This window comes from Sinocyclocheilus rhinocerous, unplaced genomic scaffold (genome assembly GCF_001515625.1).
Source record: "Sinocyclocheilus rhinocerous isolate Xijiao unplaced genomic scaffold, SAMN03320098_v1.1 scaffold14, whole genome shotgun sequence".
Classification (NCBI taxonomy): Eukaryota; Metazoa; Chordata; class Actinopteri; order Cypriniformes; family Cyprinidae; genus Sinocyclocheilus; species Sinocyclocheilus rhinocerous.
This window is the reverse complement of record NW_015629561.1, coordinates 1627069-1641493: the sequence shown is the minus strand read 5'-3', so window position 1 is coordinate 1641493 and position 14425 is coordinate 1627069. Positions and strand designations below refer to the sequence as shown.

At 37.8% G+C, this 14425-nt stretch overlaps 1 protein-coding gene across 1 annotated transcript in view; it reads left to right on the top strand.

The window, feature by feature from the left end:
* Positions 1 to 14425, top strand: part of LOC107739294 (cadherin-4-like) — a 238594-nt gene that overhangs the window by 163600 nt on the left and 60569 nt on the right. The window contains exon 6 of the mRNA XM_016551374.1: positions 3982 to 4170. Within this exon, the coding sequence (XP_016406860.1) occupies positions 3982 to 4170 (189 nt within the window). The remainder of the gene's footprint in view (positions 1 to 3981; positions 4171 to 14425) is intronic.

Here is a 14425-nt window from a genome sequence, read left to right as displayed (position 1 = left end):
GAAGTTAAACTTACAGTTTCGAAGTTAGTAACACACAGACTCAGGTAATTTACACACGCTTAATCTCTCTCTCTCTCTCTCTCTCTCTCTAAGAAATACAAAGTTCTGTCATGAAACTCTAGATGGCGCTGGCTGATAACTCAATCTGATATAATCACATCATTGCTCACATGGTGCAGCTGATTGTTTTTTTTTTCACATCAGTTGCCAAAGAACTTGCTGCTCAACATTCAAATACTCGGCTAGTGCTTGCTGTAGCAGTTGCAGCGCAGTTCAGAAACCCTCCACCTTCCCAAGCTCCACCTGTATAGTTCCCTTTCATGGGAACTTCGAACTGCGTCCTCTAGGGGTCGCTATGGGGAACGCCTCGTCGTGACCCGTGTCTGAAGCATACATTGAAAAAACACCAACTCGTTGGCCGGCGACAGCCATGACGTCACTACCGGTGCGACTATAGTATAAATAGGCGCCGGGAGCACACATCATTCTCTTCTTCGTCTTCATTGACTGTTCTGTTTGAAGCATGCATTTCCAAGGAAAAAGTAAGAGCTATGTAACCATGGTTCCCTGAGGGGAATGAGACACTGCGTCCTCTAGGTTTCTTTCCATGCTTCGGACGCAAGCTTCAGAAGAAGAAGTGAATGACGTGTTCTCCCGGCGCCTATTTATACTATAGTTGCACCGGTAGTGACATCATGGCTGTCGCCGTCCAACGAGTTGGTGTTTTTTCAATGTATGCTTCAGACACGGGTCACGACGAGGCGTTCCCCATAGCGACCCCTAGAGGATGCAGTGTCTCGTTCCCTACTCAGGGAACCATGGTTACATAAGTAACCTGAGACGATCTGCTACAGGGTGATTTCATGTATGCTATATATGGGGGTTATTTTATGTTATATGTGCAGCAACAGTATTTCTTACATGCTCACAGCATCATATATGTGGATGTATTGGCAGTAGTAAGTCTCAGTACTTGATCTGCCGCAGCAGCAGCGTTGCAGATCTATTCCGCCAAGACCAAACACATTATCATTGCCATGAATATTACCATATAACTCTCCAAGAGTTGTCATGACAGAACTGCATTAGTCTGCATATTTATGTCTCAAGCCTCTATTACTCGCTCTAAAATTATGTTTTGGAATTACCAATGGAGACTTGGGATGATATCCGTAAGAAATTAGTGGTAACACTTTAGTTTAGGGACTAATTCTCACTATTAACTAGTTGCTTGCTTATTACAACTAGCAACATGCATATTACTGTTTATTAGTACTTATAAAGCACATATTAATGCTTAATTCTGCATGACCATATTCTAGAATTTTTAATCCTATGCCATACCTAAACTAACTTACTAAGCATTAATAAGCAGCAAATTAGGAGTTTATTGAGGCAAAACTCATAGTTAATGGTTAGTTAATAGTGAGAATTGGTCCCCAAACTAAAGTGTGACCAAAATACATAAGAGTGTTTAAAGGACAAAAACCCCTCTTTCACATCGTGCCCACATAAGCTACCACTAAATATTGTAGAAACTTAATTTGATGTAAAGTTGATTTGCAATGATTTGTATTGTGAAAAGCGCTGTACAAATAAACTTGAATTGAATTGAATTGAATTACCACCTCGGGTGGTCATTATTTTTCAATAATTCAATGGCCCGTCATCAATTATTACTTACTTCATGGAACCATCGATGCCAATTTTTAAGATGGCATAACCACATGCCGAGTTGGCTGTTTAGACACAGGAGCTTCGAATGCCTTCTTAAAATTGTTCTTTTCTCTAGGAGGATTATTTAGCCTTCACTGCTCAACTTGATTTCACCTTGATCTCTTTTCCATTCTCCAACCTCTTCTTTCTCTATTTCACCCTCTTATGCACAGTAATTCCACCTGCCGCCCCCCGAAAGGTCTCGTTGCAGCCTCTCTCTGTTGCTGCAGCGGGTACCTGTGAGCTTTGTGGATGAGCAGAGCTAAGGCAGAAGTGATTTTATCAGCACCTCACAGCTGCCCTCCTCACTCATTCAGAGCTCCCTCCCTCCGCTGCAATCCCTCCATTTTCCAAGCCCCTGCAGCCAGTGCCCCTGCAGCTGTGAAAAATTAAAACAAAAGAGGGAAAAAATACAATATGTTTGCTCAGATTTGCCTCACATCTGTTCGAGCTCTTCTGCCGACAAACCGTGTTTGTGAGACATGCTTGAGTTAGCAACCCCCGCCGAGGGACGCCAGACAGACCGAGAGAGAGAGAGAAAGAAGACTGGGATTTGGCGAAAGCATCTCGGCTAGAAAATGCAGTGCCACAGACGTTGAGGTGTCATGGGAAGAAACAGCAACACAGGATTACATGAAAAGCTGACAATTCAGAGATGAGCACTAAAGACACTAAATGAACCGCAGGACAGTCCCCTTCCCCACACACTCACACACAGTCAGCCGCTGTGAAAAACGGTGGCTGTTTGATTGGTTGCATCAGTCCTTTTCCTTGGCCTTTGGATGAATCAAGTGAGGGTCAGCGGCAGCTCTAGTTTTTCTTGTCTAAATTATTGATGTGGTATTTCATCAATCTTTTTCATTGGGCACCCATGAGGAAATGTCATGGTATGCGTCACTGTGGTATTGCTGTGTTATAGGGGCTGGTTTACAGAGGCCTTGACGTGATTTGTCATTTTGATTGGTCGTTTTAGGAGAAACCCCACAGCTATGTTTACAATCCTAGCGCAGGGCTCAGGTGTGCACGTACTGCTCCACAACTGTTTTGTATCATTACCTCACAAATAATGAGTGATTAGTAGTAATTGGACAGGTATGTTCTCCAATTAAAGGTGTGTTTGTCTCTTCAAACTGTCCAATGTACATTGTTAATTTCTCTTATAACTCGGGAGACTTAAAAGAGTTCTCAATTGTGATTCATTAAACTCTGTTTCCAAGTTTTTCCCCTTTCTGTTTGAGCAGTGTTCATTTTTTTTTCTTTTTTTTCTTTTTGTTTTGTCATAGTATTTAAATTCAATATTTTTTCATTTCATTCATTAATTTTAGTCTATTTATATTTAAGTAGCAGTTTAATTAACTCAAATCCAATTTACCCAAACCAGTGTTATTGTTGTTGTTGTTGTTGTTGTTGTTAATTTAAACTTTTAAAAATTATTTTTGTTAATTGAAATAAAGCTGAAATAAAACAAAATATACATATTAGATAAAAAAATTAAAGTACTAAAATTAATAAAACTAAAACTGAAATACAAATAAAGCTAAATAGAAATATATAAAAAACAAATAAAAATGACAAAGCACATATTAAAATATTAAACTTTTTAAATTAAAATTAACTCTCTTCCATATTTCGGTAACTAGTGGGTTTCTTAGCCATAACTTTGTTGCCAAGGATTTTCCAGAGATTTTCAATCGGGTTTAGATCAGGTCTCTGGCCCGGCCATTTCATTATTTCAATGTTCTTAGCTTCAAGGAACTGCTTTACCCGTTTTGCAGTGTAACGGGGGCACTGTCTTGCATTAAAATTGCAGGCTGTTTGGGAGATGCTTGCAGGGAAGGAACTGCATGTTGCTGAAGGAGGTTCTGATAAACATTCACCCTGTCATGTAGCTGTATAAGAGGCCCAACTCCTGCTGCAGAAAACATCCCCCAAACCATGACACTTCCTCCTCCACCTTTTACTGACTTCTTTACGCACTTGGGGTTCAGTCTTTCCTCAGTTTGACGCCAAACAAAATGTTTCCCATCAAACCCAAATAAATTAAACTTGCTCTCATCACTAAAGTGAACTTTAGACCAGTTCTTCTCTCTACACACAACATGCTATAATAGAGTACTCTAATTTAATCGAGGAAAAACCTAATATAAACCTAATATATACAAATATATATATTCTTATTCTTTATAGTTTCTTTTTAATAAACTGTCTTTGTGTGTGAATATCAAGATCTGCTTCATATGGAGTGTACGTATCTGCTTTCCACAGTTTGCTGGGGATGGTGTTTATGGCGGATCCTCCCACAACCACTATCAAAATCCCAGGCTCATTACATTTCCACGACAACACCAGCGTGGCTCATCCAATGGGCTGCGGCGACAGAAGAGAGACTGGGTCATTCCGCCAATCAATGTGCCTGAAAACTCCAGAGGACCCTTCCCTCAAGTTCTCGTCAGGGTCAGTAACAGTTTCTGTTCACAGCTTACTTGTTATAAAGAGCCTGGAAGATTTGCTGGGTTTATTTTGATTAAACACACAAGACCTTAATGTCTTCTGCCTGCTTTGACATCTCCATCGCTTTTACTTGACGATCATATGGAATATTTTGACACATACTGCTTGGTTATTAGTAAAACAAATATAACATTCAGCCATGAATAAAAAAACTCAAGAGCTTGGCAAGCTGTGTCTTTCAGAACTGACAGTTCCACAACTGAAGTTACACTGTGTCCCTTTGAGACATAAAAGAACAAGCCTCTCAAGTCTCCTCGTGGAAGCTTTTACTCAGGCCTCGCACTTCTGAAAGACAGAGCTTTCCTCGCCACGTCTCTTGAACCGCAGAGAAACCTAAGAGGTTAAAAAGCAGTATCACAGGTGAACATTTTCAAGAGCCTTCTTTCAGACAGCTCTTCTGCGTCTGCTGCTGAGAGCCCTTCTAAGGTAAGAAGAGGACTTGTGCTCCCTCTCTGAGTCAAGGGTTGATGAGGAGGGGGCTCGGAGGTAGATTGGCACAGTGTATCAACATCTCTCATCCATCTAATACTTCTACAAAGCCTCTCCTTAAGTTTCTTCAGCATGAGATGAGAAATGAGGTTAAGGCGAAATCTTTTGTATCATATCTACTGGGTTCACTGCTAGGTTAGATCTGGCTCAGATGTAAGGCATAATGTACTGTTGGGGTCCTGATGGACCCTGCATTCGGCGTCAACCAAGAACGTCTTTTAAATTTCAATTCAATTTTAAATTAATTTGAATGAAAATTTGGATACTACGTACACATCTAGTTACTATGTAAGTACACAGGTATTAGGCCCATTTAATATAAAGTGGGATCGAAAATTTAAAGAAATCAATATAGCTGGGGTTTTTTAACTTTAAGAAAAATAAACTGAATTTAAAACTGAAAAAAAGTTTAAGAAGCCTTAAAGTTTGAAGGTTTATTGGCCATTGATAGATAGATAGACAGACTGACAGATATTTCTATTTTTTATTTTTATTTTTTTTATTTTTTACAAATATTAGTTTTTCTTTAGATTAGTTAGCTAACCTATTTAACAACAGTATTTCTGTTTTCTTGCTTTAACTGTGGACACTTTAGCTTCTAGTAATATATGAAAGGTTTTAAGTGCACAATTAAGGGCATTTTTAATGATAGTCAGTAGCTAATTGTTTGGAGTTTGGAACTCCAAAAATATTTTAGAGAGCAGTGTAAGACTCGGTGTAAGGACTATATTGGAAGACTCTAACATAGCAGGTATGGCAGCAGGTACTCCAAATGTTGAAGAGGATGTGTTCTCATAAAGAGTTTTTATAGAAACCTGCACAAAAACGCACCGCCTCTGCGTTACTTTGAGAGGTGTTGTCCATGCTTGAGCTCCTCTGGGGTTCTACAAGCTTAAGTTTGTGTTAGCTGTCATTCAGACTCCAGTCTGGCCTTAGCATTCTGTGGACAGTCCTCATAAACTCCCTCACAGCCACTTGTACCTCAGATTACACCCATGGATTACTACAATCTCTTTCCACTGATGCTCACACAGACAGACACATGGGCATCACTTTAAACCACCCATATGGAAAGATTAGAAAACCTGTGAAAAGCATGGAATCCATTTGAGGAGAGTTCTGATAACCTTTCTCACCTCTAGCCTTAAATATTTGGCTTTATAGTCCTGTGTCTGTGGGAGTGTGGCGCTGACATGTTATGCTTGTTGGCTATTTTCAGGCAATAAAAGATTACCTGCTGCAGCCAATACTAGGCAAAATCCACACTATGCCAAAGGAGATTATTCTGTACTAAAATAATTATAGGAAATATGGCTTCTTATCAGGTCTCTGGATTTCACTTTACATAGAGAATTCAGAATTTTGAGGCTTACATTCCATGTCAAAAAACCTATCCTTTATGCATTTTTGAACAGTTTCCATAATGTATAAGAAGTCTTGTAGTACCAAGGACATGATGTAACACAGAAAACCTTGAATTACATCCATGCATTTGCATGTTGTTTGAAAATGTTGAAACCCAATCCTTGAAATTCACATCTGAGCACATTTCACTCAGAAAGAGTGTAGCCTGACCCATTTTTAGCTATCAAAATTTGTGCTTATTTCTTACAGAATTAATCAAGACACTTTTGGATCTCATAGGTGTAATTATATAACATGCATTAATGTTCTTAACCGCACATTTTACTATTTAGGGTGCTTTCACACCTGGCCCGTTGTTTCGGAACCTGGCGCGTTTCCCCCCTTAGCTTGGTTCGTTTGAGCATATGTGAACATGGCAATCGCGCTCGGATCCGCGCCAAAACAATCGGTCCGAGATCGCCTGAACGAGGTGTTCTCGGCTCGATTGAAAATTAACTCTGGAGCGGTTCGGTTGTAGTGAGAAAGTATTTGCGTGAAATACTTGTGAAAAGCATTAGCTTTGTTGTTTTGCTAATACTTCAAAATGAACCTGTGAATATCTGTGGGTGAGCACGTCTTTGCCATTCAAAATCAAAGCGCACTTTTTCATTTTCTAATGCCGTTTTATTGCGCGTGACTTGTATTAACAAATTTGGTCCATTTAGAAACTTTGCCGTGTGAAAGCGAACCGCACCAAGAATAAAAAGCAACATTGTAATAATTTTAATCCCTGTTTGGGAAAAAAACAATCGATCTACAGGTGTGAAAGCACCCTTAGTCGATTTTAATGATATGAATTTTCAGCATAATAAAATGTATTTTGATAATACTATTAACCACAAGTGTCTTAACAAATGAAAAATTTAAAGTTTTAAGTTTTTAAAGCTTTTTTAATTCTCCCTGGAATCTGTCCTATAGTGTCTAATTTCCTCTATCACACATTTGTCACTTTCTCTGCCCATTGTCTTGAGAGGCATATCACCAAAGGACAATAGTGGGCTTCATTGACATGAATAAAAGCAAAGCAGCATTTATTCTTGTTTACATTTTCTACATCCCCAATTACCTACGTAATTCGAATTCCAATAAACAACACATCCCCCCAACACACACACACAAAATGTAAGCGGTGAATTCTTAATTTACTGACTAGCTCGAATCAATTTCCATTCTCCCATATTGGTCCATTAGCTCCGAGGGGAGATAGGGAAGCTCAGTGCACCTGGCCAGATCCAGTATTCACATTCTCAGTGTCCTATTATTTATAGCTGGGGCTTTGTCGTCGCATGGATGATTTACAGAACGAACTGCAAAGGGGTATGTGCACTAATGCCGCTAATGGCTGCTTCCGCCTGACAATGGTACTCTGAGAAAAGAAATAGAAAGGGATGTTTTGCAACGTAAAGCTTGGACATGTTTGCAACATCATGCTAACCTTCTTGTTTTTCAGCATATAAATAAAGTAAATTTGTTGTTGAGAGTAAAGATAGAGAAGCAGGAACAGGTCATGTTTCGAAGAGCACAGACTAATAGATTATAGGAATATTTCAACCAGAAATTAAAATTCTGTCATCATTTATTCAGCCTTGTGTAACCTTTTTTTTTACAGAGCACTAAAGGAAAACTTTTTTCCATGGTCTTTTCCATGCAGTTACAGTGAACAGGAACTGAAGCTTTCAAGGTTGCAAAAGCACCATAAACCATCAAAAAAAGTCATCCATGTGACTAAATCACATAAGAGTTTATGAAATAAGTAACAGTGCCTAAATTTGTGAATGAATCATTCGTTTAAGTTGGAATTTTTCTAATGAATTGATTGATTTGGTTCCCAAAACAAATCTGAATGATTCATTTGAAAAGTGAACAGATCCAGTTCGTAAGTTCTTCTCACTTGTTCAGTGATTTGGTTGCAGTGGTTAACTTCACTTAAAGTGAAGATTGTTAGTGACTAATGATTCAAATCTTGGTTTCAGAAGCATCATATGAGCCACTTTTATGATATGTTTATGGTGCTTTTGTGTCATTTTTTAAACCTGAAAGCTTCGGTCTCAATTCATTGTAACTGATTGTGCGTCTAGCACGTTTTTCGAAATATTACTTATGTGTCATACAGGTTTGGAACGGCGTGAGAGTGAATATCGGATGACAGAATTTTCATTTTGGAGGAAACTGTTCCTTTAAGGACAGACAGAGAGAACAAATACTTGGCCAAAATGTTTATGCAATTTTGTCATATATGCAATCTAAACAGGTTTGAGGCGAACTCCTTGGGCATACCAATGAAAGACATAAGTTTAGTTATTCTGTTTTGACTGTTGAGATATCTGAAGGCAATCACCCACACAAAGGAGACCTCAAGCTCTAATCTAAGCTGCTTACTATGTGATTACATGTCTCTACCTCAAGCAGAAAATCCAGTGTGGTAGAAGCATAATTAGATCTCATGGAATGCTCCTTGACTAAAACTGGCAGTCATACATAGCCTATAGCATTACAGCTAGTGTAAGTGTCCTGGTGGGGCTCTTCTATTACCGCCTAACTTAATCAGAGGCAGTAAAAGCATGGGTCAGAGGGTAACATACACTCTTAAAAATAAAGGTGCTTCAAAAGGTTCTTCACAGCGATGCCATAGAAGAACCATTTTTGGTTCCACAAAGAACCATTCAGTCAAAGGTTCTTTAAAGAACCATCTATTTCTTACCTTTTTGTAATCTGAAGAACCTTTTTTCACCACAAAGAACCTTGTGTGAAACAGAAAGGTTCTTCAGATATTAAAGGTTCTTTATGGAACCATTTAGACAAAAAGGTTCTTCTATGGCATCGTGAAGCACCTTTTTTTTTTAAGAGTGTATTCACTTGAGTGGAGAGTTTGAATGATCGTTATTTCTCACGCTGGCCTTGAATAACTCTGCCGTTAAATAAGCAAGATGTATAGTAGCCTACTTGTAATGTGAAACTTAGCTTAAGTGTTAGAAAGTTCACTCACTGAGTACCGAACATCCTTGAATATGAGCCCACACAATTTCGGCTTCAAGAACCTGCGCTAAATGGTTTAATGCAGTGGCCTGCTTGCATGTGTGAGCATTTGTGTGTGGGTGTACGTAATTTTAACTTTGAGACTTTTTTTTATAATATTGTAATGAGAATGTTGTGGACTGATCGTTTCTATTACACTAAGAAGGTATTGTGTGGTAATATAGCCTGTGAGAAAGTTGCGCTGCCGAATTCTTGTCACTGACCTCCCTCATGTTTCTGCCGCCCACACAATCCTCATATTTGTATGCAATATGTTTATACCTGTTTGAGGTTTCTAACACAGCCTGTTCTTTACATGTGTGGACATTTGTGTCTTTGACAGAAGCATATTTATCACTGGCACCTGTTTGTTTGATGGGCTATATATTCAGGGCTTGACAATAACACCCGCCAACCTGCCAAATGCGGGTAGATTTCAGTAGTGCCGTGTATAACACAGTCACTCCCACTTGCCACTTTGGCGGGTTGAAGGGTTTCTGCAGGTCCTTTAAAAGTCTTAAATTTTGTAGTATCAAATTTAAGGGCATAAAAAGTCTTAAATGCCTTAAATGGTACAAGAAAAGCCTTTATTATAATTTCAAGAGTTCTTAAATTTGGGGACGGAAAGACAAGAATCACAGGAGCCTATGGCTTGATTAAACTTCAAAAGGCTATGATTTCACTGAATAAATATGAGCGCTGCAGTTTCAGTCAAAACAGGTGGCGCCTGTGTTTTTATATCAATGTATCTCTGAACCGACTGTCTTAACAAAAGTTTCGATGACATTTTCATTTCATTTTGCCTGCGATGCCCATGGACTGTAAAATGCCTGATAAAAAAGTGCAGCTCTGCTTTGTGTACAGCTGTTACCGGGGAAACTTTATTTCTGTGGTTCCAAAAGCACCACCTACTGGCATAGAATGAGTTCAGACCAATGTGAAAATCAATCCATAGTTTTACACAGCAAGCAAGCAGTTGTAAATGTGAACCAGTAGATAGCTAATATGCCCTAATATGCCTTCTAAAAATCGAAACAATTAAGACAGTACAAAAATGTTGGCCTATATGTTTTAAATTAATATAATAGTTGATACTTTTGACTCAGCCCTTTTCTTAAAATGTTTAAAGGCTGAAATGTGAAGTTTATCATTTTCTAAAACTTTTTGTTGTGTGAAAACCTGTATCTGATTTGTAAATCATGTCATTTTAAGGTTTAATATGTTACCATAGACATTGCGCAACCCCGCTCATACAGTTTTATTTATTTATTTTTATTTTTTTTGTGCATCTCTTAAAAAAAGGTCTTAAGCCTTAAATGTGATAAAAAAATCCTGCAGATACCCTGTGAATGTATGGAAACTAAGAAAAAAAGAAAAGACATTCATCAAAGAGAATCATGTACTGTGCTGACTGTGAAAAACGAAATAAAGGTACTCTTTTTATGATGGTAATAGATTGCATGTTTTATGTAATTGCTTTACACACAACTTTATCAGAGCTAAATATTTGCTAATGACCTATAGTGTTATTTCATGTGGTCTTGATTTTCAAGTAAATTTTAGCACACTAGTCAAGTTTAATCAAATAAAACATAATTTCCCAACAACAAAATTGTGGCCAGTGAAAATGTTGAGTGGCTAGTAACTTTGGAAAACCACTAGCCACAGTGTCTGGTGAGAGAAAAAGTCAAAAGCCCTGTATTTAACAGTGGGATGTTATAAGCTGCACTGAGTAAATACAGCTGGATAAAACAAAAACTGTGTCTGTCTTCATTTCAGGCTGTAAAGCAACAAAATGTAATTATTTTAAAGGGGGGTGAATCTTTTCTATACCCGCTGTATATATTATACTATATCTGCTGCAGTATGTAGTATGCATACTGTGAGTGGTATGCTAATTTTCTGCATCTATGCAGTCAGTACCTGAATGACCCAAATTAATTTACCAAAATGATTAGTGTAACACAGATCACACTACATGGAGTGCTGTATCCCATAATGAATTGCACTAGACTTGACCTTTTCCTGTATGATGGACAAACCAGAAATAACCCTCGATTCATTATTTAATCAGAGTCCCAAATAATTACATTTTTGTACAAACTTGGATTAAAAATGCAAAATTATCATATTTATTTAAACTTAAATGTACATCACGTACTGTGTGTACTTAACCATACACTACACTAAGGTTAAAAAGTTTGGTAAGTTGCTACGACTTCTTAATGTTTTTGAAAGATGTTCACCAAGGCTGCATTTATTTGATCAAAAACACAGTAAAATATTGTGAAATATTATTTTACTTATATTAAAATAAATAATATTATTTATATTACTGAAATATTATTTTATATGATATATTATATTTTATTTACAATAACTGTTTTCTATTTTTATATATATTAAAATGTAACTTATTCCTGTGATGGCAAAGCTGAATTTTCAGCAGCCAATACTCCAGTATTTAGTGTCACATGATCCTTAAAAATTATTCTGATATGCTGATTTGCTGCTTAATAAACATTTCTTATAATTATCAATTTTGAAAAAAAGTTGTGCTGCTTAATATTTTTTTAGAAACTTTTGTGAATAGAAAGTTCAAAAACAGTTTTTTTTTATTATTATTATTTGAAATGTTTTTTACTGTCAATTTTGATCAAATTAATACATCCTTGCTGAATAAAAGTATATAAAAAAATTAAACTGACTCCAAACTTTACAACCGTAATGTACACACTTCCCAGTAGTATGCTAGCATGTCATTCCCAACATAGTCTTAGCCCCTATCAGAGGGTTTGTTGCAAAAACACTTTTTTATTTTGTGGCTCAAAAGCTATACATGTCACCCAAGAGATACTAGAAGCCATTTGGAGGCTTATAACACTAAACTAACACCCCATTAACCAGTGACATCATTATGATAGCCATGATTCGCTCCATCCCCCTTAAGTCCCTCTCTCATCTGCATCTCTGGCTCCTTCTTTATTCTCTATCCCTCCCTGGTTCGCCAGCACGCCTGACATTTCTCCCCGCATCCATTCTTCATGCTATGTGTGCATGTGTGTTTATAAGAGCATGGAGTGGAGAGAGAGAGTCAAAAGATGGGCGAGGTGAATGGCTGCGACTAGCACGGTAGAAAAAGTGCAGAAGCAGCGCAACGGCATCACCACTTCTCCTGCAGTCGTGTAGAGGTTGTCTCTCTAATTACCCGACCCCCCTTTTCACGCCGCTGCCCCACCTCTTAGCTTGTACCCAGGGATTTGTCCATTGTGCTTTTCAATAGACACAGCGGGATTGGACTGAAAGCAGTCATTAGCCTGTGCCACTGTCTCTGGGGTCCTTGCACTTTTATAGAGGGAATTAAACAGAGAGTCGTATGCCTGGAGAATACAGTTGGACTCTACTAGGGAATACATAAAGGCTCTATTTGTACTGCTTGCCCATTGTTCTGACTTTGGGAAATTAATGTCATTGTTGATATGTGGAAAAACTCATAATTCCATGAGTATCCAGCTATTCAGCAGCCAGCTATTTTAATTGCAAAGCTAATGCAGTAATTGCATTTGTGATTCAATTCTTAGCACCCATTAATATTAATTTTCTTCCTAATTATCTAATTTCAACACCATTCCGTTCCCCTCCTCACGGCTGGGAAAGGGACCTGGTGTAGCGGTTCATGCAATTTCAGTTTGTGGGGTTCTGTTCAAACGCTTTGACGCGTGGCTTGATGACTGTCTTATTGCATTCTCAGCATTAATAAGCCTTTAAGGCACATTCTGTGGACACTTAAAAATGTATTCATTCCATTGCATTAAATACAAAATGTCAAACCGATTGACAAAAGATGCTAGATTTTTTAATGTACTTTTATTCATTCATTCATTAATTTTTTAAGTTAGAGTCAGTTTTGTAGACAGACAAACCATCTCATATCTCAAATATGGATTCTTAAAAATTTATTAATTAATTAATTTACACAAATGAATTATTTTTTGTAATGTAATTTTATATATATACAAAAATGCTAAATATATATATATGTGTGTGTGTGTGTGTGTGTGAGCCAAATGTAAAAGTAGTTAGTTAGCTAGTAGTTTAAGTAATTTGAAACCTAACTAACGTATTTTTGGTGTCTTAAGTGTCACAATACTTTTGGGGGCTGCTTTATGTTTGACATGCATGTGCATGAGTTGATTTGACAAAACAGTTCTAACGTGTATAGATTAAATGCTATTTTTTATTTACTATCTTCGAGATAGGAGAATGCATAACCTCGCAAAAGCAACAGGCTCCCACTCTTTTTTTTTCAGTCTTCTGACGTTATAATTTTTTTATTTGTCTACATCATGCGGTTATTGGTGCACTCCACTCTTCATCTCCTGTTCGTCTTCCTCTGAGAATGCAGTGGTGAATTCATGCAATTTGATTTGGGCTGTATCTGTGCAGATGGCTGTCTCTCTTCATCCTTCTCCGTTTCTCTCGTCTTTTCACTCAGATGGTTATTTTCTCTTCTGCACTGTCGCTCCCTCTCCTTTTCTTTCTCTATCTATGTCTCAAAATAAAAACAACTTTCAGGGGAGATAGAGAAATCGATCACGTTGACAAAAGATCCGCATGACTGCAGCCCTGGCGATGTAGCTCATCTTTCAGTCTTTCTCTTTATTCTCCTCATGATAAACTTCTGATATCGGTCGGCTCTATGATTACGTCCTGTATTCAGTCCGAGCAGTTTCCCTAGTGAGCGTAATCAGCATAGCTTTTCCATTTCTGTCCTTACACATGCAGTTCATACCTTCATTTTACACTTAATTGTGTCAGGGATTTTTTTCCCATACCTACAGCACATGGAATGTGTACACTTCTCTCCAAATTACACTTTGTATTATCTCGAAGTCACATGAGGTTACAATTACAAAACTAGCCTTAATAGGTACACCTAGCACTGTTGGACTTAAAGCCAGGCCATTAATCTCACTACAGGACCTGAGGAATTACAGTGAAATGAGGCAGAGCTTTCAAGAGTCAAATAAGACGTGTTTCAGTACATTGGAATTGAGCTGGTTTAAATTTCGAGTATCAGTCTGACTGAATCCCCCCCTCGTGTTCCATCGCCACCTCATTTATATAAATGGAACTCCTCTTCATGCTATCCATACCCAGAAAGAGAAAGGAAGAAACAGGGAGAAAAAATAAAAGTAGGGAACAAAATCCATATTTCAAAATCCAGCCACTGCTCTATATTTCTTTCCAGTTTAGGACTATATTCCATAATAAAGTAGCCTGTGTGGAA